Here is a 24,177-nt window from a genome sequence, read left to right as displayed (position 1 = left end):
GGAGTTGGCTCAGATGGAGGGGACTTTGCAGAGTTGTCCCCTTTCCTCTGCCCCAAGCCCCCCACTCGCAAGTAGAGCACTTAACCTTAATTCTTCTCTCACTCAGTCCAGTCACCTGTCTTGGACTTCCCTCTGGTATGGTTTCCTAGTTTCTCCCTCCCTCGCTCGCTCTCTCTCTCTCTCCCTGTTCTTTGGAACTTGTTGCTGTGTTTGGCTGAGCCAAGACCACTTAAGCCAGGCCAGAAGACCCAAAGCCCCTTCCAACAGCCATGCCCCCACACACACTGATCTGGGAGCCCCCTGCATATCTCTCACACACACACACACACACACACACACACGCCAACAATTTGGCCTCATCACAGCAGATGCTTGATAGAGGGGAGGTGGAGAAGGAGACTGTGTGCATGGAAACAGTGGAGGACAGAAAATAGGTGGCTGACGGACGGAAGGTGCTGGAGAGTCAGAGAAACGGGGAGACAGGCAGGTGGGGAGTAAAGTCGAATAAGTCGTTTATCTAAACAAGGAGCCAAAAACGCCATCTTCCTAATGGAGTTACTCTATTGTACTTATTACCATTAGCCCGGCTCTGACATACTTCTCTGATGGGATGGCTTGGCGAGTGATGTATACGTTCATGATTGTCTCATTTAACTATCCAATACAAACACATTAGGCCCATCCGGGGTGTGCCAGGTCTGCTGTGTTGACGGAAATTCTCCGTCCTCGATGTCCCGGCAGAGGGCGACGGGGACGCTCTCGTCCTGGAAGGTAGAGGTACTCACCAGACGAGAACACGTGACAAAGACCGAACCTCCCCGTGGTCCAATCAAAGGGTCGCGTCGAACTCTGGGAGGCGGCCAATCACAAAGCAATAGTGCCGTGCTCACGATGCGTGCAATAACGAGGACACGATGACATCTTAATAAACGATAACAAGTGAACAGCTGCTGTTGTCTGCTGAATCTGTGTGTCTGCGCTCCCTCGTGTCCACTAACCATATGTCCTCCTTACTCATAACAGCGGTTCAGGTCATGTTAAAAGGGAGAGAGAGAGATAGAGAGATAGAGGTTAGCAGGGGGAAGAGAGACAGAGAAATCTGCTAAGGTGATGACTGAGCGGGCTGTATAGCAGTACAACTGTTCAGTGGTGGCCAGTCAAGGATGCCACAGTAAATGAGCTCTCTGAGCGAGGATGGTTCCCTCATTTCCCCTACTAGGGTAGCACAGACGGATGTGTGTGTGACAAAGTATGTAGTCAAGATGAAAAGAAAATGGATGGGCAAAGGGGAGATAGGAGCGAAAGAGAAAAGACAGAACAGGTAGGAGATTGGGGGGGGGGGGGGGAGGGGGGGGGGAGTCGGAGTAGTAGGGAAACGTGTGCACCGCTGCCCTCTAGAGGTGAATCCGGTGACACGCACCCGGGTAGATCCATGAGCACGGATTCCAGAGTGCCGGGCCTGCGGAACCCAAAGAGCGGAGAAGAACGAGACGGACGCGAGCATACAGAAAAACAAGGATCGTTTATTTCTTCTTCTCCGACAGTTCCACAGTCAGAACCACAGTCTCTCACAGTCTGTGCTGTTCAGCACCTCCGTTCCTGACTCAAGTAGCAGATACAGGAGCACACTTCCCATCACCATCCGCTTCATCAACCCAAAGTTCCAATACAAACACATAACAGGAGTGACGTCCACATTCGAGGGGTGTGTGTTTGTGTGTGTGTGTGTGTGTGCGTGCGTGTGTGCGTGTGTGTGTCAAAGATAAAGGGATACATAAGCATATAAAAGGGCAGAAAACCTGAGTGAAACTAAGTATGGCTGATAATTGGTATGGAATAGAGCTCTAACCATCCCAAGCAGGCGGTGCGCCTGAGCGTCGACACACCGTGTGTCACATGACACCAGCACACACGGCAGCACGAGTCACAGTCACCAGCCAAACGGCACAACGCCACTACACAACCCCCCCTCACACACCCACACACGTCCACAGCGTCAGGGAGATGCTGCGGTACACACTCTCACAGAGTGTGTACGCTCCATTTCCGTCCGCTCCGTCCGGGGCTGTGTGTCGAAAGAGTCTCCACTGGGGTTCAGATGTTGGAGGGGGAAGGGGGCGGTCTCCTCCTTTTATTCACTTGTGCTTCCCTCCCTCCCTGACTGTCCCCTCCCCCTCTCTACCCCCACACCAAGCCGTGCGACTGCGACGAGCTCAGCTGGACGTTCTCGTATGGATCTCCGTTTCTCTGAGGGGGCACACACGCACACACAGATCAAAACACACCCGACGTGTGAGCGAAAGACTTCAAAATGGTAACTAGGTCACCCGACAAGAGCCCAGCAGCCTTCGGAACCCCTCACCTTGGACGCCATCGCTTTGAGTTTGCTCATCAGGGTGGGTTTGGAGTAGACCACCTCGTCCTCCATCTCCCCCTCGTTCTCCTCCCCCTCCATCACAGCGCAGCTGTCGGCACAGGGCAGCTCGCACTCCTTGTTGGCCGACATCACCAGCCGGGAGTACTTGTACTCCAACCTGTCACAGGGAGACAAACCGGCCGAATGAGCGGAGGGACGAGCCGATGCAGGAAAGAAGGAGAGAAGGACGGCGTGAAGGAAGGAGTGAAGGAAGGACAGAAGGAGTCAAGGAAGGAAGGAAGGACAGAGAGGAATCCCTGCGTGACCGCGGGGATGAGAACACCTCTTGTTTTTCTTCCAGAAGAAGCACGTGACGGAGATGAGCAACGCGGCAGAGAAGGCTCCTAGCCCCGCCCCCAGGTGGATCCAGAAGTCCATGCTCTCACACGGCCAACTCTTCTTGTCAGGCAGGGCCACGCCCCCCACACACAGCTTTGGTTCGGTCCACATAAACAGCAGGTCCTGGGGAGTCACACACACACACACACACACAACCGTGTTAGGTCATTATTATTATATGAAGTGTAGCTTAAAAGGAACAGTTCAGTGATTGAGCTCCTCACACACAGACACACACACACCTGTTGTCCTCCCTTGCAGGCGCCGTCTATCTGGTGGTAGTCTGCCTCTGTGCAGCGAGGACACGCCCCTGAACTCTCCCACAGGAAGTGAAACGTGCAGCCGTCACACGTCCCCGCCGGACAGCGGCTGCAACACAAACACGACGCCCAGTCACTCCACCCGGACACAGCTGCTCCAGACACAGACACCGTCCACAACTCCACTTGACCACATTTCAACAGACAGCACAAAACGCCCCCCCCCCCCCCCCCCCCCCCCCCCTTTTGCCTTCCGCCAGCTCCCTGCTCTGTGGGGACAGTAGCTACGTCGCCGGGGGTAGAACAGACGGCCCTCTCGGATGAAAGAACAACTTAACGGCGAGCAGACACTTGTTGCGAGGGAAGAGGAGGGAGAGGAGGGAAGCTGGGACGCGCTCATCATCGTTAGCGCTAATGTGATCTGCCATGGGGGGTGGGGGGGGGATTCTTATCAGACAACAGACCCTAAATGTTTCCATCTGACGGACTCCCTCCTGTGTGTTTTAGCCCCCCCTCCCCCCTCCCCCGCACCCATCAAACCACCGCGGGGGGGGGGGGGGGGGGGGGGGCTCAAGAGTTCCTGCTGATTAAAGTCTGCAGCTCGTCTCCCGTCTCTAACTTGGGTTGGGATGGAGCCAGTGTTGCTCTCCTACGCTGGCTGGGGCTCCTCTGAGCAGGGGGCGACGAATAGGGGGGTTGGTGTTGGATACATGGTCAAACTGTTTGTTCGTGACCGTCAGGCCAGGGAAGGGAGGGGAGGGGGGGGGGTGAGAACAGACAGACAGACAGACAGACGGTACCTAGGCACCACGAGCTGTCCTTGCGTGCTCTTCGTGGGGCTACAGCGAAGCGTCAACACCACGCTACGGCCCGCATCACATGACGAGGTGGCCTCCAGGGAACTAGCCGGGAGAAACGCACCAGATGGGGGGGGGGGGGGGGGGGGGGGGGGGGAGAGGGGGAAAACAAAAGAACAAACAATCATTGTCGAGGGGGGAATCCCGACATAGGGGAGGAAGCATCTGCAGTGTGGCCACCACGTCAGAAGGCGCCTACCGGTAGAAGAAGTGGACGTCGGGGACGTTGCTGGAGGTGTGAGGGAACAACTCTGGACTCGCTCTCACTCTACCCAGGGTACTCTCCACTGTAGCTCCTACAGGAACAACACACACACACACACAGGCATGGATCCATCTGTGTGGGCGCGTGTGTGTGTGTGTGTGTGTGCGCCTGTCATGTACCGACCTAGGAAGGTGTCCGCTAGACTGATGGACTGGGAGGAGAGAGCCGTGTTCAAGCCCCTCCCACTGGCGGGGATGATCGTCGATTGGCAGATGAAAGTCTTCACGGCATTGGCCTGTTCGCCTATCTGGTAGTTGGGGCCGGATATGTCCGTCACGTTGTCGGTGCACACGGCCCTCCCGCCCTGAGGGGAGGAGGCAAGGGGTGGGCACAGAGCAGGGAGGCAAGGGGATGGACCGGGGTGTCTGTGTGTGTGTGTGTGCGTGCGTGTGTGTACCTCTCCCCCACACAGGCTGATGTTGAACAGGTGGTAGAACTTGGTTCCTTTGGAGGTGAAGCTGGGTCCGACCATGGTGGTTGCCGCGGGAGCCAGGGAGCTGTAGTCGAAACTCAGAGTCACGTTGCCGTCCGAGTGGGAGAACAGACAGTCGCTGTAGCATACGCGGTGCTCCTGCGCACACACACACACACACACAGGTTAGCACTAAGCAATCAAGTCTAAATGATTCCTACAGAACAATAGAGCCCACACACAGTTTACCACAAAGCAATTCCGTTAAAAAAAAAAAATCCTACAAAAGGTTAGCATTACGCAATCAGCTTAACAATTCCAACAGAACAATAGCAGACACACACACACACCTTGTTGCTCTTGCTGGCTGGTCCGCAGGGCTTACACGCCCCGATCCCGGGGGCCGAGTGGGGGATGAGGTGCGTGTTGAGCGGGCACTCGGTACACTGGCTGGTGTGTGTGTCGATGTAGTGCCCCAGGGGGCAGGGCACACACAGGGAGCTGGAGGGCAGCGCGCTGAGGGCACACGCCCGGCACTCGGACGCCACCCCGTCCAGCGCGTTGCTCACCAAGATGGAGTAGATGCGCACCTGGTCGTTGACATGGTGCCGTTCCTGGAGGAGGGACGGCGGGGGAGGCTGAGTGGCATCACTGTCCTCTGTGTGTGTGTGTGTCTCTGTGTGTGTGTGTGTGTGTCTGTGTGTCTGTGTGTGTCTGTGTCTGTGTGCTCACCTCATAGGGCTGGTTAGTCCTCTGGAAGGCCCAGGTGTACGACACGGAGGCGTTCCTGGTCATGACGTGCGTGTACGACTGCTTCTCTTTGTTGCCCTCCCACGACTCCACCACGGTCGTGGCCTTCCTGTTGGCGTCCTGGGCCACAGAGAGGACGTCTTCAGACAACTTTTGACGGAACGCTCGGAAGGCGCCTCAGACCGGCGTGTCGGAAGGGATGCGAGGCGAGTGTGTGTTTGAACGGCGCTCTCACCATCATGAAGTAGAGCTCGCAGTCCATTTGGCACACCATGTCAAACACGAAGGTGATGCGTCCAAACTCGGACCCGGAACCCTCCGCCATCGACGTGGGGAGTCTGGAGGAGAGAGAGAGACAAGAGCCAGGTTGGATAACCCTCAGACGAGAGGAGGGCAGAGATGGACAGAGGGGGAGACCGAGATTGACAGAGGAAGAGGCCGAGTGAGACAGAGAAAGGGAGAGAGAGATATATGTAGAGATGGACAGAGAGAGAGAGCGAGAGAGAGAGCGAGAGTCAGAGCCAGAAAAGGGGGGGGGGGGGGGGGGGGGGGGGGGAGTTGACACTCACTTGAATCCTGGAACATGGATGTTGAGGATGAGATAATCGTTATCGGAGCCCCCTGCCCCATTGTGGATGTGATCTCCCGCCACCTCCCACCCTGAAACAGAGGACACACACACACACTGCTAAAGAACACAAAAACAAGTCCAGCCTCACGGTTGCCTCGAAAACTCGTGTCCCGCAGGGTGAAAAGACTAGTCTGTTCTCCGGCAGACGGCGCGCTCTAGCGTTGGAGGACGGGAGCTGCACCCACCATTCATGCTGTCACACTTGGTGTTGCCCACGTTGAAGCAGGAGGTCTTCATGTTGGCTGGGAGGACGTTCCACCACTTGTACTGGTAGCCCAAAACAGGCTCAGTACCAGCTGGACAGGGCTTGCAAGCTGGGGAGAGGGGAGGAAAGGAAGCTTCGGTACATCGATCAAACGTTTAAAAAGACCAAGCACCCAACCAAAAGACGTCGGGACGACGTGAGAAAGGAGAGCGCTTGTGGTGCTGTCGTCACCTTTGACCCCATCGGAGTAGGTCCCGGCGGGGCAGGGCGAACACGTGGCTGTGTCGTTGTTATAGAAACCAGGGTTGCAGGGGGGGCAGGGCTCCCGCTTGCCGCTAGGGGGCAGCGGCATGGCTCCGTCCACACCTTCTAGACAGATCTGAGGCTTGATCCACTTATAGATGACCTGCGTCTGCACACACGCAGAGCCAGAATGGAGGGTTAGGATCCAGCCGAGCCAAGCAGGTAGACGAGAAGGACAGGAAAGGACATGGAGAGCCATGCGGACATGATGGAAACAGAGGGTGGTGAGGGTGGTGAGGGTGGTGAGGGTGGTGAGGGTGGTAGGGAGGGAGGGAGGGAGGGAGGGAGGGAGGGAGGGAGGGAGGGAGGGAGGGAGGGAGGGAGGGAGGGAGGGAGGGAGGGCTGTAGGAGGGTTTCACCTTGCCCTCACTGTCACAGAGGGTGTGGATCTGGAAGTAGTCCTTGACGGAGCAGGGGGGTCGGTCTCGGCATTCAGCAGAGCCCTCAGCTAAGGGGCAGATATCCAGCTATTAAGCATATACTGCACAAAAAAGCATCGGTGTCACGGCACAACATTGCGCGCGCGAGAGCCGGAGCCAAAGCATGCTTTTCTCCCCCGCCTCCAATGTCACAGGAATGGCATCAATAATATAGTAGTCACACAAACAGTCATTTTATTCCCTGTAGGGGGACAAACAGGAGAGGAGACTTCTCTCAGGGGACAGGGCACAGATGTATGAAACTGGGACACAACGTATACTGACTAGGATATACTGTCCTGGCTCCGTGCTGCAATGCGACTGAATATGCAGCTGCAGCCCGCCAACATTACCCAGGTGTGTGTGTGTGTGTGTGGGCGGGGGGGGGGGGGGGAACCTACGGGCGTATTGAGTGGAGTTGTGGCAGGGAGTGCAGGAGCTAGCTCCTTGGCCAGAGAAGGTGTCTCGAGGGCAGGGGTCGCAGGAGGACGAGCCTGGGGTCCGACTGAAAGTGCCGGGCTTACAGGGGAAACACTCGGACGTGTACGCCACACCTGAGACAGACACAGAGGGAGGGGGAGGTCAAAGGTCAACACCTCAGCTAGGAGTGTGACTGAGAGAGAGAGAGAGAGAGAGAGAGAGAGAGAGAGACAGAGAGACAGAGAGACAGAGAGACAGAGAGACAGAGAGACAGAGAGACAGAGAGACAGAGAGACAGATCATACCTTCTATTTGGACTTGCTTCAGAAGGACAGGTTTTACTACTTTGGATCCGATTAGCATCCCTGCAGTCCTCCAGTAAAGGATGTTAGTGCCGGACTTTAATTTTACCTGGGACACACACACACAGATTGTCATGCAGTTGCCTCTCCGGAACCTACAGGGTGCTATAGTCTTTTACGAGGCTAAAGGAACTTACGGTGTGTGTGGCCCATTCCCCGTGGCTGGTGAGCTTGACCCTCTTGTTATCAGCTGTCTCGTCCATCTCCTGACACTGATCATTCTGGATCTGAGAAACACCACACCCGCCTGTCAGTCACTTCAGCTCTTCATCACTGTCAGAGACCACAACATTGCTCCTCATGCACGCAACCCGCTCCCTCCCTCCCCTCAGTCTCATTCGCGTCATCCGTGAGTCCTCAGACCTATCAATCACGAAATCCCTCGCACTCGAGAGCATCTTCTTTGTTTTCACATGTTTTCACGACCACTTGGGAATGCAGACACTCACAAAGAAGTGGAACATGAGGTTGCTGTCTGGGTACTGGTACTGGAAGGAGACCTGGCCCTGCTTCTTCAGATGGATGGCGTAGATGAGGGAGACGGTACACTCGTCCCTGTTGGACTCCAGATAGCCGCCCTGGGGGACCCACGATGAACTGGGGAACACAGAGGGGACAGGCTGACGACACGGCGCTTTCTCTGGCCCCGTCTCGCGCAATCGACATGAGCGTAAACAGTTATCGGAAAACAGCAGGGGTGTAACGATAGATCGTAGAACAATATATCGCACTACCTGGTAGCTCAACCAATAGGACCAAACAGATATATATATCCGCAGGTGCAGAGTCATTGCATTCACGCAGGTGCAGGTGCAGAGTCATTGCATTCACAGCCAAACATTGTATTCACAGCCATCGCTGAAACTGAGATAACTAAATTGTATGTACAACGAAGAAAATTATAAAAAAAATATTTAATGTTTTCAGCATAAATCTGTTAATTGAATTTCGGTTTCATTTCAAAAGTTGTTCAAAATATCGTGATACGTATTGTATTGTACACCCAGTAATGTGATACGTATCAAATTGTGAGCGGAGTGTATTGTTACACCCCTAGAAAACAGTAAACGCGCGTGCGCACCCGCTCCCCCGCGCTCACCTGTTGCAGGTGACACTGTCGTCCCCGTGGGGACTGTTGTCGAGGTGGGTTGCCAGGCTGCTGAAGCCCGCCGGGATGGCGTCCCATTGGTCGAAGCGGACGCCGCTGCCGAGGGAGTAGCTTCCTGCGGCGCATAGGGTGCATTCCTGGGCCGTCATCTCTAGGAACTCCCCCGCCGCGCACGAGAATGCTGGGGGGGGGGGGCAATCATATCAATCATCAATTAACACCTCAAACAATGACAGAGATGGCTTCCATTCTATTCCATCCAGGCCACATAATAGTAGGCAACGCTAATCACAGGCACATTTAGGATCTCCGCTCAAGTTAAGGCACAATGAGTGATCAGATGTCTCACAGCATACAGTGCACACAGCCACACTACTTGCACAAACACACAACACACAAATCTAATTTATTTGTATAGCCCTTTTTACACGCAAGCATGTCACAGAGGGCTTCACATGCGCCCATAGAACTCCCCCTAAACCCTCAAGGAAGACAAGGAAAAACTCCCAGAAAAACTCCCAACGGGAGAAAAAATGGAAGAAACCTTGGGAGGAGCAATTCAGATCCCCTCCTCCAGACACACCACCCGTATGCCGCTCTTCAACATAACCAAGAGCACCATCACCCTGGTTTTCACATCCTGTTAGGGTTTGGGGCATCTGATTGAAGGTGCGTGTGTTCAAATGCATTGCTGCATGCGACAACAATACTTATCCGTTTTTTCTACATTTCCCATGTCTGCCAATGCCTCGACAAAACCTGCAACAGAAATCTATCATAGCCGACCTAATCCACTCTCACATTCTTACCTGACACAGAAACAAGAACACACAAGTGTGTTTCTGCATCAGCTTTCAACGTTTGTACCCGTGTGTGTGGCGAGCTGGGGTTAAAGCACAGCCAATGGACTACCGACACCTGTCTTGTGGAACAATACTATCTTCTACATCTCTGACATCTCGCTTTCCGCGTGTCAGCTGCATTGCCCACGCATGCCACGGAGAAGGAAGCAGAGCCGAAAATCCAGAGAACTGGTCCGACAGCATGACTGTCTGAAGCGAGCCACCAGAGGGGTTAGCCTTTCATGTTAGCACTCGGCATACTTGAATGAGGCGTAGATTGGCAGAATTACAGGCATCACAGCTCGTTGGGAACATCGCTCTTGGGGTGTCTACGACATGAATCATATCTTTTTAATCAGGGATCTGAGATTATCACTGAGGCCCGTGACGTCTGCCTGAGCTGAGATGAGGCATTTTTGGTCAACCTGAAGGAGAAGGATCTGTGGTGAAGAGGAGTTTGGTATGTTTTGAAAAGGGTGTCTTGACAGCGAAGGGTCAAGCCAGTCTCCGGACATGCAGTAAAAGTGTCTGGAACAGTGTTCTCGTCTAAGGTTAATGGCCAGGGGTCGTGCTCTGTGGTTGGCTGGAAAAGAGCCAAGGAGAGCCAATCAAGCTGCGGTGGTCGGAAATTCCACCCTGCTGATAAGAGGGTGTGTGGGAAATAAAGTTCTACTCAAACTGACAGGCCCACCAACACACACTCATTCACATACACTCACACCCACACTCACACAAACAACTTACTGCATTCTGTCCCTTTGACCGGCGGAGGAAGGTCTTCACAGAATCCCGGGATTTGTGGGATTGCTACCCTCCACCGCGAGCCTGTATCGTCACACTCTGTATACTCGTAGTAGTAGTCAGCCTGTAACACACACACACAGTTAGTCTCTACCTGTCTTTCACAAGGTCTAATCTCTGGGCTCCTAGTGACTGGGAGGTAGCCTCCAACTGGTGCAACTACTCCCGACAAATGAAGTTATTTGAAGTCTCTTTGGGTAAACGTCTGTTAAATGACTTAAATGTCATGGAAAAGCGAGAGAGAGAGATTTGGCTCAGACAGCCCAATAAACAGAAACACCAGACAGAGGTCTCCACCAAAATAACTGAGTCATATCCTCCTCCTCCTTCTATCGCTCTCCACACCCGCTTCCCTGCCCTGGGTATACTCGATTCTATCGCCATGGCAATGAGAAGTGGGACAAAGGCTTCTGGGTCAGTGAGGCAGGTGCAACAGGCCCCGTGCTGATTGACGATGAACAAACCTACCAGGTAGGAGAATAACATGACCTGAACACAGAGTCGTGTCCCTCCCTCCATCTCCTCACACATTTAGATTACATTACATTGAGTCATTTAGCAGACGCTCGTATCCAGAGCGACTTACAGTAAGTGCAGGGGCATTCCCCCCGAGGCAAGTAGGGTGAAGCGCCTTGCCCTAAGACACACCGTCATTTGGCAAAGCCAGGAATCAAACCGGCCACCTTCTGATTACCAGCCCGATTCCCTAACCGCTCGACCACCTGACAGATAGAGGAGCAATTGTGGCCTTGTTAACCCCCCCATCTTCTGAAACATTCCTGTTCCGAACCGAGAGCTGGGCTAGCCAGCAGATCTGAGATGGTCGAGCCAAACCACCTTGTGTGATGCAGCAGATTGATGTTCTGGGAGAATTATGAACAGTCACTCTGATTGGTTTTTCTAGATGTTTATGTTTCACTGCAATGTAGTCACTTAAGAGCGTTGATCAATGATCTGCCCATAAATACATTATTTATGACACAATGTTCCCTACTTTAAATTTGTTTCCTGTATCATGTGATATATAGGATGTAGGCTACCCACGGAATGAATCGGAATATATTGACCATACTCTGTAATATGTTGGTCGTTTTGGGGAGCATGTCTTCTGATTATGCATTTGAAACCGCTACTATACCTATAACAGAAACCCAATGGCTCAGAGTCACCCCAAGACCCTGTGTAGAAGTGCCCTGTGGCTGAGCGTGACATAATAAATTGTTGCCGGGTTAAGGCTGTGGGCTGTGAGGTGCTGAGTGGAGCGGAGTGAGTCTGGGAGAGAGGAAGGCTGAACCAGGCAGGAAACTGATAACGACTCAGCTTCAAGAGGTGCGAAAGTAAACATTAGCCAGACGGATCAAGCACAACCATTTTACACGCACATATAGCCCTAAACACAGAACCCTGTGGACGATTCCAACAGTAACCCCACTAAACAACACAAACGAAATATATCTACAAATTAGTAAACAATAAGGAAGCATTTTGGTCAAACCAAGAGACCCTATTTCAGTGAGAAATTATGAATCATGATGAATCTCTGCCTATTCAAATATAATTTGGAATCAGCCTTTTTACGGGCAGTAGCCTATATGCTGACATTTTGTAAGTAGCCTAACGCCAATGATGCTGACATTTCTGGATGTTTGGAAAGTTATTTTAGCTGACAGCAATCAAAAGGCGATCACCTGTCTGTATGGAGTTGGATGCTGCACATAAGTTTCACTAAACATAAATGCAAACCGAAATCTGTCCGGAAGTATGTCGTAAATTCTTAATCGTATTTTGCCATGGTCGATGGATTAACAAGTCCATCCGCGCTGCTCCTGTGGTCTGTGAAAGGTTTCGTTGAAGCCGTAAAGGCAAAGCCAACGCTTATTCTTTTAAGGCAGCCTAATAAAACCGTTGCTTGTTCAGCTGTCATATTAACATTACAAATCTCAGGGCAACCTTATCTCACCTCTGTGCATTTCTGTCGTCCAATGGCCTCGACAGTCAATCGCAGCGTGCCGAGGATGAGAGCGCAACTACCGATAACCCATACTAAGGATGGCATATTAGGCACCTAGGAAGAAAAAACGACGTCGAAGCGGCTTAAATAGAAACATTGAGTGGTTATTCACTCGTAAAGGCACATGTTTGTTAAATAAACAAAACCAATCTACTCGGCTTCTAAGGCTTATTTGGTTCCCGTCTTCACCTGCTGTGATTGCGTGTAGGGACCAGGGAGTCGCTCGTGCGCGCATCTATACCGGGGGTTGACGCGCCAGTGACGTTTGTCATCACATCTATTGGCCGGGAGCGAAATTTTCATTATCATAAAAAAGTGTTTTGTATTTATTTTGATTAACAAGAAAGACAACATGTAATTTTGTAATTTGTTTAGCAATACTGCATATTTACAATAAGACAAGTTGAGATAGAATCACAATACGCAATTTAATATTATATGAGGCCTACAATTGAAATAAATTAATGCAAATAACACATTTAAGAAAACTAGACAGGATTCATGTAAAATAGTGATTTTGTTTTGACGTAAATAGATTTCATAGCCTAATTGTACATTTAAACAACATTATGTCCATACAATAAGGCTGGCCAAAATCAACATGCATTGTCTTATTATGGCCGCTAGAGATCACTCAAGTATCGTTTTTAAAAGATCAAATGAAAAGTAGGATATTTTACATCAGGGATTCTGCTGGCTGCACACGGGCCTATAAAATTGTTTTGACGGACTCATATGAATACAAGCTATTAAATAGGACACCAAGTGTACAGGATGATTGGAGCAGGGTAGAGGTGAAGAGACTGATCCAACTGGCACACAAGTGTGTGTTTTTGTGTGTATGCGTGTGTGTTTGTAACGCTGTTTACATTCCCAGACAAAAGATTCATGCATGTTTTATCACCGCGGTTCAATTTGTCAATTTGTTTAATGCACCCTCCACAAGGAAGCAACCATTGTGGGTGAAAGGAGGTTTGACTGGGGGATGGGGGGTGAAGGTTGAATGGCAGAGAAAGAAAAAAAAGAAACGGAAAGAAAGAGTGCATGCATATTTATGTATCAGACTATTTCAGGCATAATTGTGCTTGTGAATATAGTGTATCAGATTTCAGGGACGCAAACAACCAGGCTCCATCAGTCTGTCAGTTCCGACGAATGGCTTTATCAATGAGTCATGCTGTTGTATTTTTAGCCAACACAGCTATGACAAAAAAACCCTATCTAATGCACACCTAACCTAAATACCACAAACAACACAGGACAAACTGTTTCTGTCCTGCTCATTTCTAAAAATTCATGAAATATGCATGCCTAGAGGCAGAACGAAATGAAGGACTGATAAACGGATGCTTTATGTGGTTGTATGAATATTTAAATACCAGTCACCCAAGACAGTTGACCCTGTTTCCTCCATTCTCTCTCTTTCTGGGTGGAGGGATGCTGGGATCTCTCTCTCTTTCTCTCTCTCTCTCTCTCTCTCTCTCTCTCTCTCTCTCTCTTTTTGTCTCTCTCTTTGTCTCATCCAAAGCCCATCGCATACAAAGTTTACCCGTAACCAGACCTCTCATAACCCTACAGAGCCACGCACCCACAACACTTTGGTGAACTTTCTTTGTACACTAACACCAGGTCCAGGGTAAGATGTGTCCTTAAGGCAGCAGTGGTGACCTTTCAGACAGCTGCATTAGTAGCTGATTCGGGGTCAGCATGTAACCAGAGCCCACAGCACGAGTGGGCCCCCGCACCAGTCTCCACCTGTCCAACGGGCTGGGAAGTACCTTTGCAAGGAACCAGACACCCACACACACCGTGCCGACACACACGCTTACAAACACGCACGATGCCCCTGACACATCACTCTCTCACTGAAAGCTGGCAGACAGGGGGTTTGGACGGCGGGGGACATAGGGGAGTTTGAAGGGCTGACGAAGAGCCGTGTGCTCCGTTTCTCTGAGAGAGAGAGAGAGAGAGAGAGAGAGAGAGAGGAGAGAGAGAGAGAGAGAGAGAGAGAGAGAGAGAGGGAGAGAGAGAGAGAGGGAGAGAGAGAGAGAGAGAGAGAGAGAGAGAGAGAGAGAGAGAGGAGAGAGAGAGAGAGAGAGAGAGAGAGAGAGAGAGAGAGAGGAGAGAGAGAGGAGACAAAATGAGGAATGACAAGCAGAGCTCCGGAGTGAGCAGGACATCTTAGGCACTTCTGAATGTTCCTTTGGGGAGGAATACAGATCTATCTGATCTTACCACTGTGGAGACATGCGGTGGAGCTGCTGTGTACTGTGTCGACTTTTTGTCCAAACATGTTAATCTGTTTATGACGGGACGTTCATCTGTTAAGAGACTAACCTCCGGTGAGAGATCTCAGCCTACAGAGTTATCCAGCCAGAGGAGCCATCTGGACTGATAGACTGGGAAAAGACGTGAGGGCATGCTGACCTACAGACCCTTGGAGTTTAATCGAATGCCTGGAGTCGCTATGGGGTCATGGTACAACTTCTCCTGGAGCTGAAGCTAGAGCTGCAGGGAAATACGGGTCCTGTTGGTCACTGCAGTGTTGCCTTCAGATTCAGTTTGTCCCAGTGACCCTCTCCCTCCAGCGGTATGCATGGTCTGCCCTGCTCTGCGCTACGTCACTGCTTCAGTGGTCCGGCTGAAGTCGTGGCTGAGCCGACACCGTCATTGGACAGAATCAACTCTAGACCTGACGGAACGAGTCTACAGACCCCTACTGTGGACCTGGTTCTATCCCAGCCGGTACCGGATGTAAACAGGCCTGTGGATTACCCACACCAGAGAAGAGTCAGCTATATATCCACCCAGACCCGAAGTGTGAATGGGATTCACCCCAGCTCTGACTGTTGTCTGAAGGAGATAGAGGAACCGTGTTTCCAGACGCCTGTGGTCCTACACAGCCCCCCTGTGCGCTCTGCACAGGAGGGGCTGGATGGGGGATCTGGATGAGGATGTGGATCTGGATGTGGAGTTGAATCTGGGCTTTGGAGAAGAACCGGGGATGATGTACCCTCACATCCCCAGGCCCTCCATCATCAGACAATCCCGGGTAAGTTCTGAAGGGGTCAGAGAGATTGAATTTGTAGAAAAAGCAAATGAGAGGAGATTTGTTTTCTATCCAGTCATGTCACCCGTGTGATGTTGTACTCTAAATAGCCACAAGGAGGTGACAGAGCCTAAACTAAATGACAGGGTCGCTCTAGCAGGCCTTGAGTCTTTGTAAACGAATCAACTTGTCTACCTTCTTACCATATACAATGGAAGCATGACACACAAACACACACACACTCACGGACACACAACCATGGATCATTTCACAGTATTTCAGTGACTGTCCCAGCTGTGGTTTGTCTTGAACATTGTCACTTGCCAATTTGTGTATCGGAACAGTCATTGCCAACCCTGCTTTGCAAGGAAAGCTCTTTAGTAACTCCTGGTATTGTGTACTTGGCTGAAATGGCCTCATTCTTCCTCGTCTTGGATGTATGTGAGGGAAGGCCTTTGGATTTGTCTACTGGCTGATCCAATAATGTTGATTAGTGGAGGACAGCTGGGAGGGAACAAGCAGAGGCATGAGATGACTGCTATAGCAGACCTGGAGCTGGCATTTATTAGTGATAACAATTGGGAAGGCACACGTAATAACATTGTAATGTGCTTTAAAACGAGATGGGCGATCGCTCGCTGATCAAATCCAGCAACAGTAGCAGTGGGTGCACAAAATACAGTTTTCTGAATCCAGTGGCTGAATAATGTTGGTTGTTCTGGCATGTCATCACTGTATTTTAAATGAGAATTGAGGTTTTGATACTTGTTTGGTTGCTGTCTTTTTAATGTGTTCCAGTGCCAGTATTGGGTTTATATGTTAATCCTAGACAGATTTCTCTAAACAGAGCGAGTCTCCCATAGAAATAAGGCTTAAAGTAGATTGATTGGCACCTACTAGATTCTAGACATGAGTGGTGACTGGCATCTTCCCTAAGTTCCTCCACAAGTTCCTCAAATCAGCCTTAAGCCCCTGGTTGCCTCTTATGTACACCCCCTGTTCAGTTTTAAGGAGAAGAGTTGACATGGGCGTTTCTAGGTTGAGGGAGTTTGTGTGCGTGTGTGTTTTTTGTGTGTGTGTGTTGTGATGATTAGGAGGGTGTGTGGTGGACCAGCATGCAAGGCGTACAAGCCTACATCCTTTGCTAGATTGTTTCTTAAGTGTCACCCTCCTAGTCGTTGGTATCTTTGTTAAGCCTTCAGAGCAGAGCAGATGTAGCGTTGATCTCTTGACCCTTAACCTTCATCTGGATCGGTTTTGTGTGTGTGGTTGTGTTTGTGTGACTAGTTGGGAGCGGTCTTCGTTGAACCAAGAGGAGGATGTCATAGGCCACCTGCTTTATCAGATTCAAAGGAAGTGGTGAAACCACAGCAATATTTTTTGATTCACCATGATAAATATACAAGTGCACACATGCACCACACACGCACACACACACTCAATAACTGATATGTCGTAAGATGAAGTACACTCTGTTCTCTGGAAGTTAAAACATTGGGCAGTTTCATAAACACAGTCATAAAGCAAGTCGAGAGTTTCGGCAGAGGAGGAAGACAGGTGGAGAGAGAAAGGGAGAGCAAATAAGAGGGCTTGTCCTTCTCTTATCTAAAGACCAAGAGGTGCAGCACACACATTTAAAATAACATTCAGTGACAGTAAATACATGTTAAATAACAGGTAATTTCATGATGTTGATATTTATTCCTCTAGTGGGTACATACTGGTTCAATATAAAATTCAAACATGGTTCCCCTCCCTTATAACATTAAACCATGATATCATGTTGAGTCATTGACTAAATCAGAATCAATAGCATGCGGTGGCCGGTGGGTTAACGTGTGTATTGGTGTGGGGTGACCCTGACATCCTTGTCTCGTTCCCGTCAGGAATCAGAATTCCAGGAAGCATCACCTGACAAGTGGCATGATGGAAAAACGGACGATGGAAGGTTATCAGGTAGGAAAACAACACGTGCTTCCTCTCCTGGTCTGCCTTCCTCTCTCCTCTGCTCCTACAGATCTCTGCAGATCTCTCTTCTCTCTCTCTCTCTCTCTCTCTCTCTCTCTCTCTCTCTCTCTCTCTCTCTCTCTCTCTCTCTCTCTCTCTCTCTCTCTCTCTCTCTCTCTCTCTCTCTCTCTCTCTCTCTCTCTCTCTCTCTCTCTGTGTCTCTACTCTCACGAGATATCGTCAGAGGACAGCATCACAGTCAACTTAACCTTTTTTTTTCAGATGCCTGTAAAAAAACACACTTGGACTAAAAGGATTGTTGAATGTATTTTGTGTTACTGTAATGTTGATGTCTGACATGGAATCATATGGGGACATTTGTAGAAGCGTGTTCTGTCGTAATGCAATAGCAATACTGATATGTCTGTGTTTGTCACATCCTGTTTTATTGACGACCAGTGATCGCTTGTGTGTGTTTGTGTGTGTGTGTGTGTGTATGTGTGTCTGCTGGAAAGCACCTTGCCAGAATGTCTGGAAGTAGCTGAGTGCTGGCGGTTACCTTGGAGATGGGTTTCGGGGGCACATTAGGGGCGGGGCAAATTAGGACTCAACAGTACTTGTACTGTTGTGGTTGTGTAAGGTGTGTGTGTTCAGTTTAGGTATAAGTGTTTGTAATGAATGTGCGCAAAGGGGCTTGGGTGCCTGTGTGTGTACATGGGTGTGTGCGTGTGTGTGTGTTTATGCATGTGTGTGTGTGTGTGTGTGTGTGCATCTATCAGGTGCCACAGGACCCAGGGGAGTTTGTGGTAACAAAGCCTGAGCATGGTTGGGTTTAGGCTGTCCCATCTGCAGTCCAGCCAAGGCTTTTGTTCTCTGGTTCCAAATGATAACGTCACAAAGGCTGGATTAGCATTCTGAGGGGAGGCAAAGGGGGCATTGATTGGCTGGACATATGTATATGTGAGGGTATATGTGCGCTGATGGAGTTGTGGTGGTGGATGAAAATGGTAGATGTTGGGGATTTGCAGTATACCATGGCAACGATCATTGACGGTGTTTCTGAAGCCCTCAACGGCTCAACATCTTAAACAGGCTCTGTGTGTCACCATCAAACACACACATCTGCTAGCAGATCCTAGCCTCTGCTGTCCATGACACATGTAGCCTCTACTTTTGGAGTGTAGGTTTGAGGTCAGGTGGTTTCAGACGCTCGAATTGTGGTTCCTTATTTCCTCTGAGCTCTAAGAGAACAATGTGGTCTCCGTTTCCTAAACGGCAGTTTGAGAATATGTGAATATGACGCACGTACACACACACACACACACCTACACACACACACACTGACCTTGATTTCCCCATGTCCTGTGTGTGGGTCGTAGTGTGTGTTTTGGGAGCACCTCACCATGTTCTCCTTCCTGTTCTCTGTGTTGGAAATCCTGCTGTTTCAGCGTATTCCTATAAACACACAGACAGGCAAGCGGGTGGACGGATGGAGGGACAGACAGATAAATAGCTTTCCATTGTTCTCTCTATCTCTCTTCTGGGCTGCCTCTTTCACCTCTCACATTTCCTTGTGTCCGTATGTTCCAGCACAGTTCCTCTTCTATCTTGTCACATTGTCACACACGCGCACAGACCTACAGTCACACATGAGGACAACACACACACAGAGTTGTATCCCTTTTGATGCCACACTTTGCCGAGTCTGCATGACAACCTTCATTTAAATCAGACCTAATTTTAACCTCAATGGTTTAGGCTGTCCCATCTGCAGTCCAGCCAAGGCTTTTGTTCTCTGGTTCCAAATGATAACGTCACAAAGGCTGGATTAGCATTCTGAGGGGAGGCAAAGGGGGCATTGATTGGCTGGACATATGTATATGTGAGGGTATATGTGCGCTGATGGAGTTGTGGTGGTGGATGAAAATGGTAGATGTTGGGGATTTGCAGTATACCATGGCAACGATCATTGACGGTGTTTCTGAAGCCCTCAACGGCTCAACATCTTAAACAGGCTCTGTGTGTCACCATCAAACACACACATCTGCTAGCAGATCCTAGCCTCTGCTGTCCATGACACATGTAGCCTCTACTTTTGGAGTGTAGGTTTGAGGTCAGGTGGTTTCAGACGCTCGAATTGTGGTTCCTTATTTCCTCTGAGCTCTAAGAGAACAATGTGGTCTCCGTTTCCTAAACGGCAGTTTGAGAATATGTGAATATGACGCACGTACACACACACACACACACCTACACACACACACACTGACCTTGATTTCCCCATGTCCTGTGTGTGGGTCGTAGTGTGTGTTTTGGGAGCACCTCACCATGTTCTCCTTCCTGTTCTCTGTGTTGGAAATCCTGCTGTTTCAGCGTATTCCTATAAACACACAGACAGGCAAGCGGGTGGACGGATGGAGGGACAGACAGATAAATAGCTTTCCATTGTTCTCTCTATCTCTCTTCTGGGCTGCCTCTTTCACCTCTCACATTTCCTTGTGTCCGTATGTTCCAGCACAGTTCCTCTTCTATCTTGTCACATTGTCACACACGCGCACAGACCTACAGTCACACATGAGGACAACACACACACAGAGTTGTATCCCTTTTGATGCCACACTTTGCCGAGTCTGCATGACAACCTTCATTTAAATCAGACCTAATTTTAACCTCAATGTAGGCCTAATGGAACGGTCTGTTTCAATTCCTACTGGAAGCCATTAGGCTAAGTGAAGCATCTGTTGATGGTGCAGGTCAGTAAATCCTTGCTACGGTAGACTTGAATACTGAGAGGGCCTTTATTCCAGGCCGTGACTTCCGGAACGTACAGTATCAAAGGTGCACATACACACATACAGGCATGCAAATGAATGACGCCTGTGATTTCAATATGTGTGGTCTGCGGTCCAACTGCCCCTTTTCAACAGATTACAATTGTGGTTGACAAGATTACATTGATAGAATCTCACAACAAAGCCGTTCATTCAACGTCAAATTATCAAGAGTGTGTAGTTGTACTGACTACGTTTCCATGTAGTCATTTAGCAGAAGCTCTCATCCAGAGCGACTTACAGTAAGTACAGGGACATTCCCCCGAGGCAAGTTCTGACCCATCCTCAGCCATCTGACCCCTAACTAAGGGGAACCAAAAGAGCCTCACAGGAAAATGACCTTGTAAGTCTAATATATAGATGTTTTTATATGTGGTATAGGCCAGCACAAACCTGATGCAGGTGTAAATAATTGTCTTCCCAGAATGCACTGCAGAGGGAAAAACGCTTTTAGATCTATTTATGCGAGGCACCATCAATGAACCTTTAGACAGAGGGAAGGAGAGAGAAAAGGTGGAATGAAAGAGACAAGTTGTGGATGAGATATAGAACAAGGGGTGTAAACTGAGTTGGTGAAAGAACGAATGAGGCTGGGTTAAATATCAAATCAACAGAAGGAAAATAGAGGAAGTGAGAGATTGATCCCTGCAACAGAGGAGTCACAGAGAGAAGAGTGTGTGTGTGTGTGTGTGTGCGCGTGTGTGTCCATGTGTGTATGTGCGTGTGTGTGCTATTGTAATGTGAGTCATCCAGCAGTGATTGAATCAGCCAAAGTTGTCTTTCACCCTCATGAGCGCTAAAGGAGAAGTGGTCGAGGACAGGAGGAAGAGACACATCTTCACATTGAGAGGTGGCGAGAACCGAGAAACAATATCTGGACGATCATATTTGAGCAGAGGCACTAAAGAGAGTGGCTCCAAACTTTACCAGCACTAACATAGAAGCACTCACACAAACAGTCTAGACCACAATTGACATTGTTGGCCGCCTTTGTGTTCTTCAGAAACACATATGCCATCCATTAAATAAAACATCACTGTATTGCTCCAGTCATTTGTTTTCTTTTGTCCGAGAAGCAAGAGTGCGCAATGAGGGTGGCTGGGTCAGACAGACAGAGAGGGGAAACAGTGGAAAGAATGTGACGAGTCTCCCTGGACTGAAGCAAGCAATGTGATGGAGATGAAGAAAGAGAGAGAGAGAGAGAGAGAGAGAGAGAGAGAGAGAGAGAGAGAGAGAGAGAGAGAGAGAGAGAGAGAGAGACAGACAGACAGACAGACAGACAGACAGACAGACAGACAGACAGACAGACAGACAGACAGACAGAGAGAGAGAGAGAGAGAGAGAGAGAGAGAGAGAGAGAGAGAGAGAGAGAGAGAGAGAGAGAGAGAGATGAAGCAGCAAGATAGAGGGATGCAAAAGAGACCGGATGGTAAAAGACCGACAGGTCGATTTGTTGAAGGAAAGAGAAAAAAAGGAGTGTGAACAAATAAGAACAACAAATTAGATGAGGTCAGAAGAGTCTTAGGTTTATAAGATATGTGGTGTTCATAATATGTGGTTTGTTTTATGTTACAATTAGTCTTCGAATCACTGGGGAGCCTGTATTATACATCACACTGGTGTGTCAGCCCCCAGCCATACAGAAGTAGGTCAGACACAAACCCAATGTCCCAGAATGACTGTACTTTTAAGTATTAAGTACTTTTGAAATACTCTCTTCTTCAGCTGGATGGACGTAAGTCAATCGGTGTTTATATCCCATCAACAGTTGGGTTGTTTTTCAGCATCACAGACATTATTTCGTACATTTCCTCTGTATATATACATGGAGATGTACAGTATTTTTACTTCCTCTGAGTATTAAGCACAAACGGATGAACTGAGAAACCAGCGAAAGTTTTTCCTTTCGAGGCTCCAACTGCGGTGTAGTTGAGTAGTTGTGGTGTGTGTCAGAACAGAATCACTATCATCTGCCCTGAAGCCCGCCCCCTCTCACAGGAAGACAGTTACCATGGTATCAGATAACTGCCACTTCCTGTTTTAAGAGGAGGCTCGTGGGGGCTGACATGGAAGGGATAGGGACCAGGGGCTGCTCACACACACACACACATACATACACACAAACACACACACACACTTTCTAGGTTTGTGGGAAAGCATGTTGATAGCAGAAACATCTGGTTAAGATATGAGGCAGTCATACAGGGCCAGGAACTGGCTCACCCGAGAAAAAGGGAGCAAAAACGAGAGGTAACAAAGAAGAGGAGGGTGACCATGGGAAAAGAGAAGGTCAGTAATGTCGGGTTTTTAACAGATGTACAGTACAATTAGGGAAGGTCTAAGAGACAAGCTGACCCTTAGGAGACACAGACAGGTTGGCAGCATACAGTTCCAGACACATCTCACATCTATTATAATCTGGGCTCCTCAGGCCTGTCCTTACAGTACCAGGCCGGGTTGGTTACACTGTCCAGCCAAATACAGGTGAGAGGAGCACAATTAAAGACATGGAAGTCTTTGAGAGGGAGAGCCAGAGTCCATCTCGTTCCGATCCTGTTGAGGTTAACAGTGTATCAGTGATGGATTGAGGCCATGTTCTACTTTACAGTACAAGAGGTGGTGGTGGGAGGGTTAGCACCTGCAGAAGGGGTTTCATTAGCAAAACAGAAACAGTGTTCTGTATATTTAAAAGTCTATCGGTCTTCATTAAACAGATGGTTTTGAACTCATCGGTAAGTCAAGACTATTCAGGTTTATTTCCAAATCTTTATAGTTTTGTATAATACCACGTTTGGCATTTTGTTTTTTCTTGCTTTTCCTTAGAACAAAAAGGGCTCATTTTTAAGCAGTTGTTCACATTTGTATGTTGTCTCTCTGATGTCAAAGTAGAGCCGTCCAGCGTGGGTGTGTCCCAGCAGAGTCACGCGTGTTCAGCAGCTCACCCTCTCAGAGGTGGGGAAATGAACTTTCATTTCCCAGCAACCACCCAGCCGCTAACTCTCTACGGAAACCGTTGACAGATGTGTGATAACTGGTCTGATCACTGCGGGTGTTTGTCCCCGTACACACACACGTTACCATGGCAATCCAAACGTGATTGATGCAAAGTTATCTCCAATAAACAACGACTTGCCAAAGTATATTCGGCAATTTTATAATCTGTGTCATTCTCCCTCACATGCCCCCCCCCCCCCACACACACACACACACACACATACACACATTCTCCCTATATATCTATCTGTCTCTCTCTTAAGAACTCAGTCTCTTTCAGTATCTTTTACAGTTTTTCTGTCATTTAACTGTAACTGTGATCTCTTACTCACACATACTTACAGGAAACACACACATCTGTTTCCTGTATGGTGGGAGGCTGGTGGGTGTCATCTCTTTGTCAGAGGGGACCCCTCTCTGACTTCTCCAGTATTGAAATACACACACACACACGCACACACACATCCCAGGTCTCAACATGGGACAGGAATGTCATGCACACTGACACGGTGACCTGAGTTCCACCCACCTGCTTTGTCCTTCACTCCAGCCTTGGTCCTGTGTGTCATCAGCTACCCCAATACAGTGGTCCGACCCCCTCTCTGGTTACACAGCCCAGCCATCACATAACATACAGTTATACTCGAACGTGTGAACCATCCAAGGCTCCATATATGATTAGCCACAGTCAGAGAGAGGAGATGGACGCAAGTGCCTGTAAGCCAGCAGATCTCCCGTAAAATAGCGGTTTAGAAGAACACATTTAACTGAGGGGGGGTTGATAAATCCACCCAGCAGCCCTTCATCTCTAAGCTGATTACTCTACATCACAATGAATGACCAGTCTGTTCACTGATACCACAAAAGACTGTCATGGACGCAATGTATAAACTCCCCTGTATGAGGATGAGGATTTTACAGGCCAAAATCAAATTTAAAACATGCCAAAGTGTGTACT

The 24,177-nt window shown here is 49.3% G+C and overlaps 1 protein-coding gene across 1 annotated transcript; it reads right to left on the bottom strand.

Annotated features, from left to right (window-relative positions):
* Window positions 1–1,503: 1,503 nt before the first annotated feature.
* Window positions 1,504–12,627, bottom strand: LOC124476524 (endosome/lysosome-associated apoptosis and autophagy regulator family member 2-like). The gene is made up of 22 exons (XM_047033708.1): window positions 12,351–12,627; window positions 10,334–10,454; window positions 8,739–8,928; window positions 8,089–8,236; window positions 7,777–7,866; window positions 7,583–7,688; window positions 7,259–7,411; window positions 6,798–6,886; window positions 6,367–6,547; window positions 6,116–6,244; window positions 5,869–5,959; window positions 5,535–5,637; window positions 5,282–5,419; window positions 4,900–5,163; window positions 4,535–4,708; window positions 4,261–4,441; window positions 4,072–4,168; window positions 3,816–3,917; window positions 2,998–3,124; window positions 2,700–2,878; window positions 2,363–2,534; window positions 1,504–2,247 (listed from the first exon to the last, which is right to left on the bottom strand). Exons 1-22 carry the CDS (start codon window positions 12,444–12,446, stop codon window positions 2,179–2,181), a joined length of 3,000 nt encoding a protein of 999 aa, XP_046889664.1. The 5' UTR covers window positions 12,447–12,627; the 3' UTR covers window positions 1,504–2,178.
* Window positions 12,628–24,177: the final 11,550 nt, after the last annotated feature.

Source organism: Hypomesus transpacificus, chromosome 14 (assembly GCF_021917145.1).
Source record: "Hypomesus transpacificus isolate Combined female chromosome 14, fHypTra1, whole genome shotgun sequence".
Lineage (NCBI taxonomy): Eukaryota > Metazoa > Chordata > Actinopteri > Osmeriformes > Osmeridae > Hypomesus > Hypomesus transpacificus.
This window is presented reverse-complemented; position numbering and strand designations above follow the sequence as displayed.

Bases quoted from the DNA above. Each gene is read 5' to 3' on its own strand.
- LOC124476524 (XM_047033708.1), bottom strand. From the start codon at position 12,446: ATGCCATCCTTAGTATGGGTTATCGGTAGTTGCGCTCTCATCCTCGGC. The intron at 5,638-5,868 runs GTGAGTGTCAAC...TCTCTCCTCCAG, and splicing joins ATCCATGTTCCAGGATTCAA to ACTCCCCACGTCGATGGCGG. The intron at 3,918-4,071 runs GTAGGCGCCTTC...TCTCCCGGCTAG, and splicing joins GACGTCCACTTCTTCTACCG to TTCCCTGGAGGCCACCTCGT.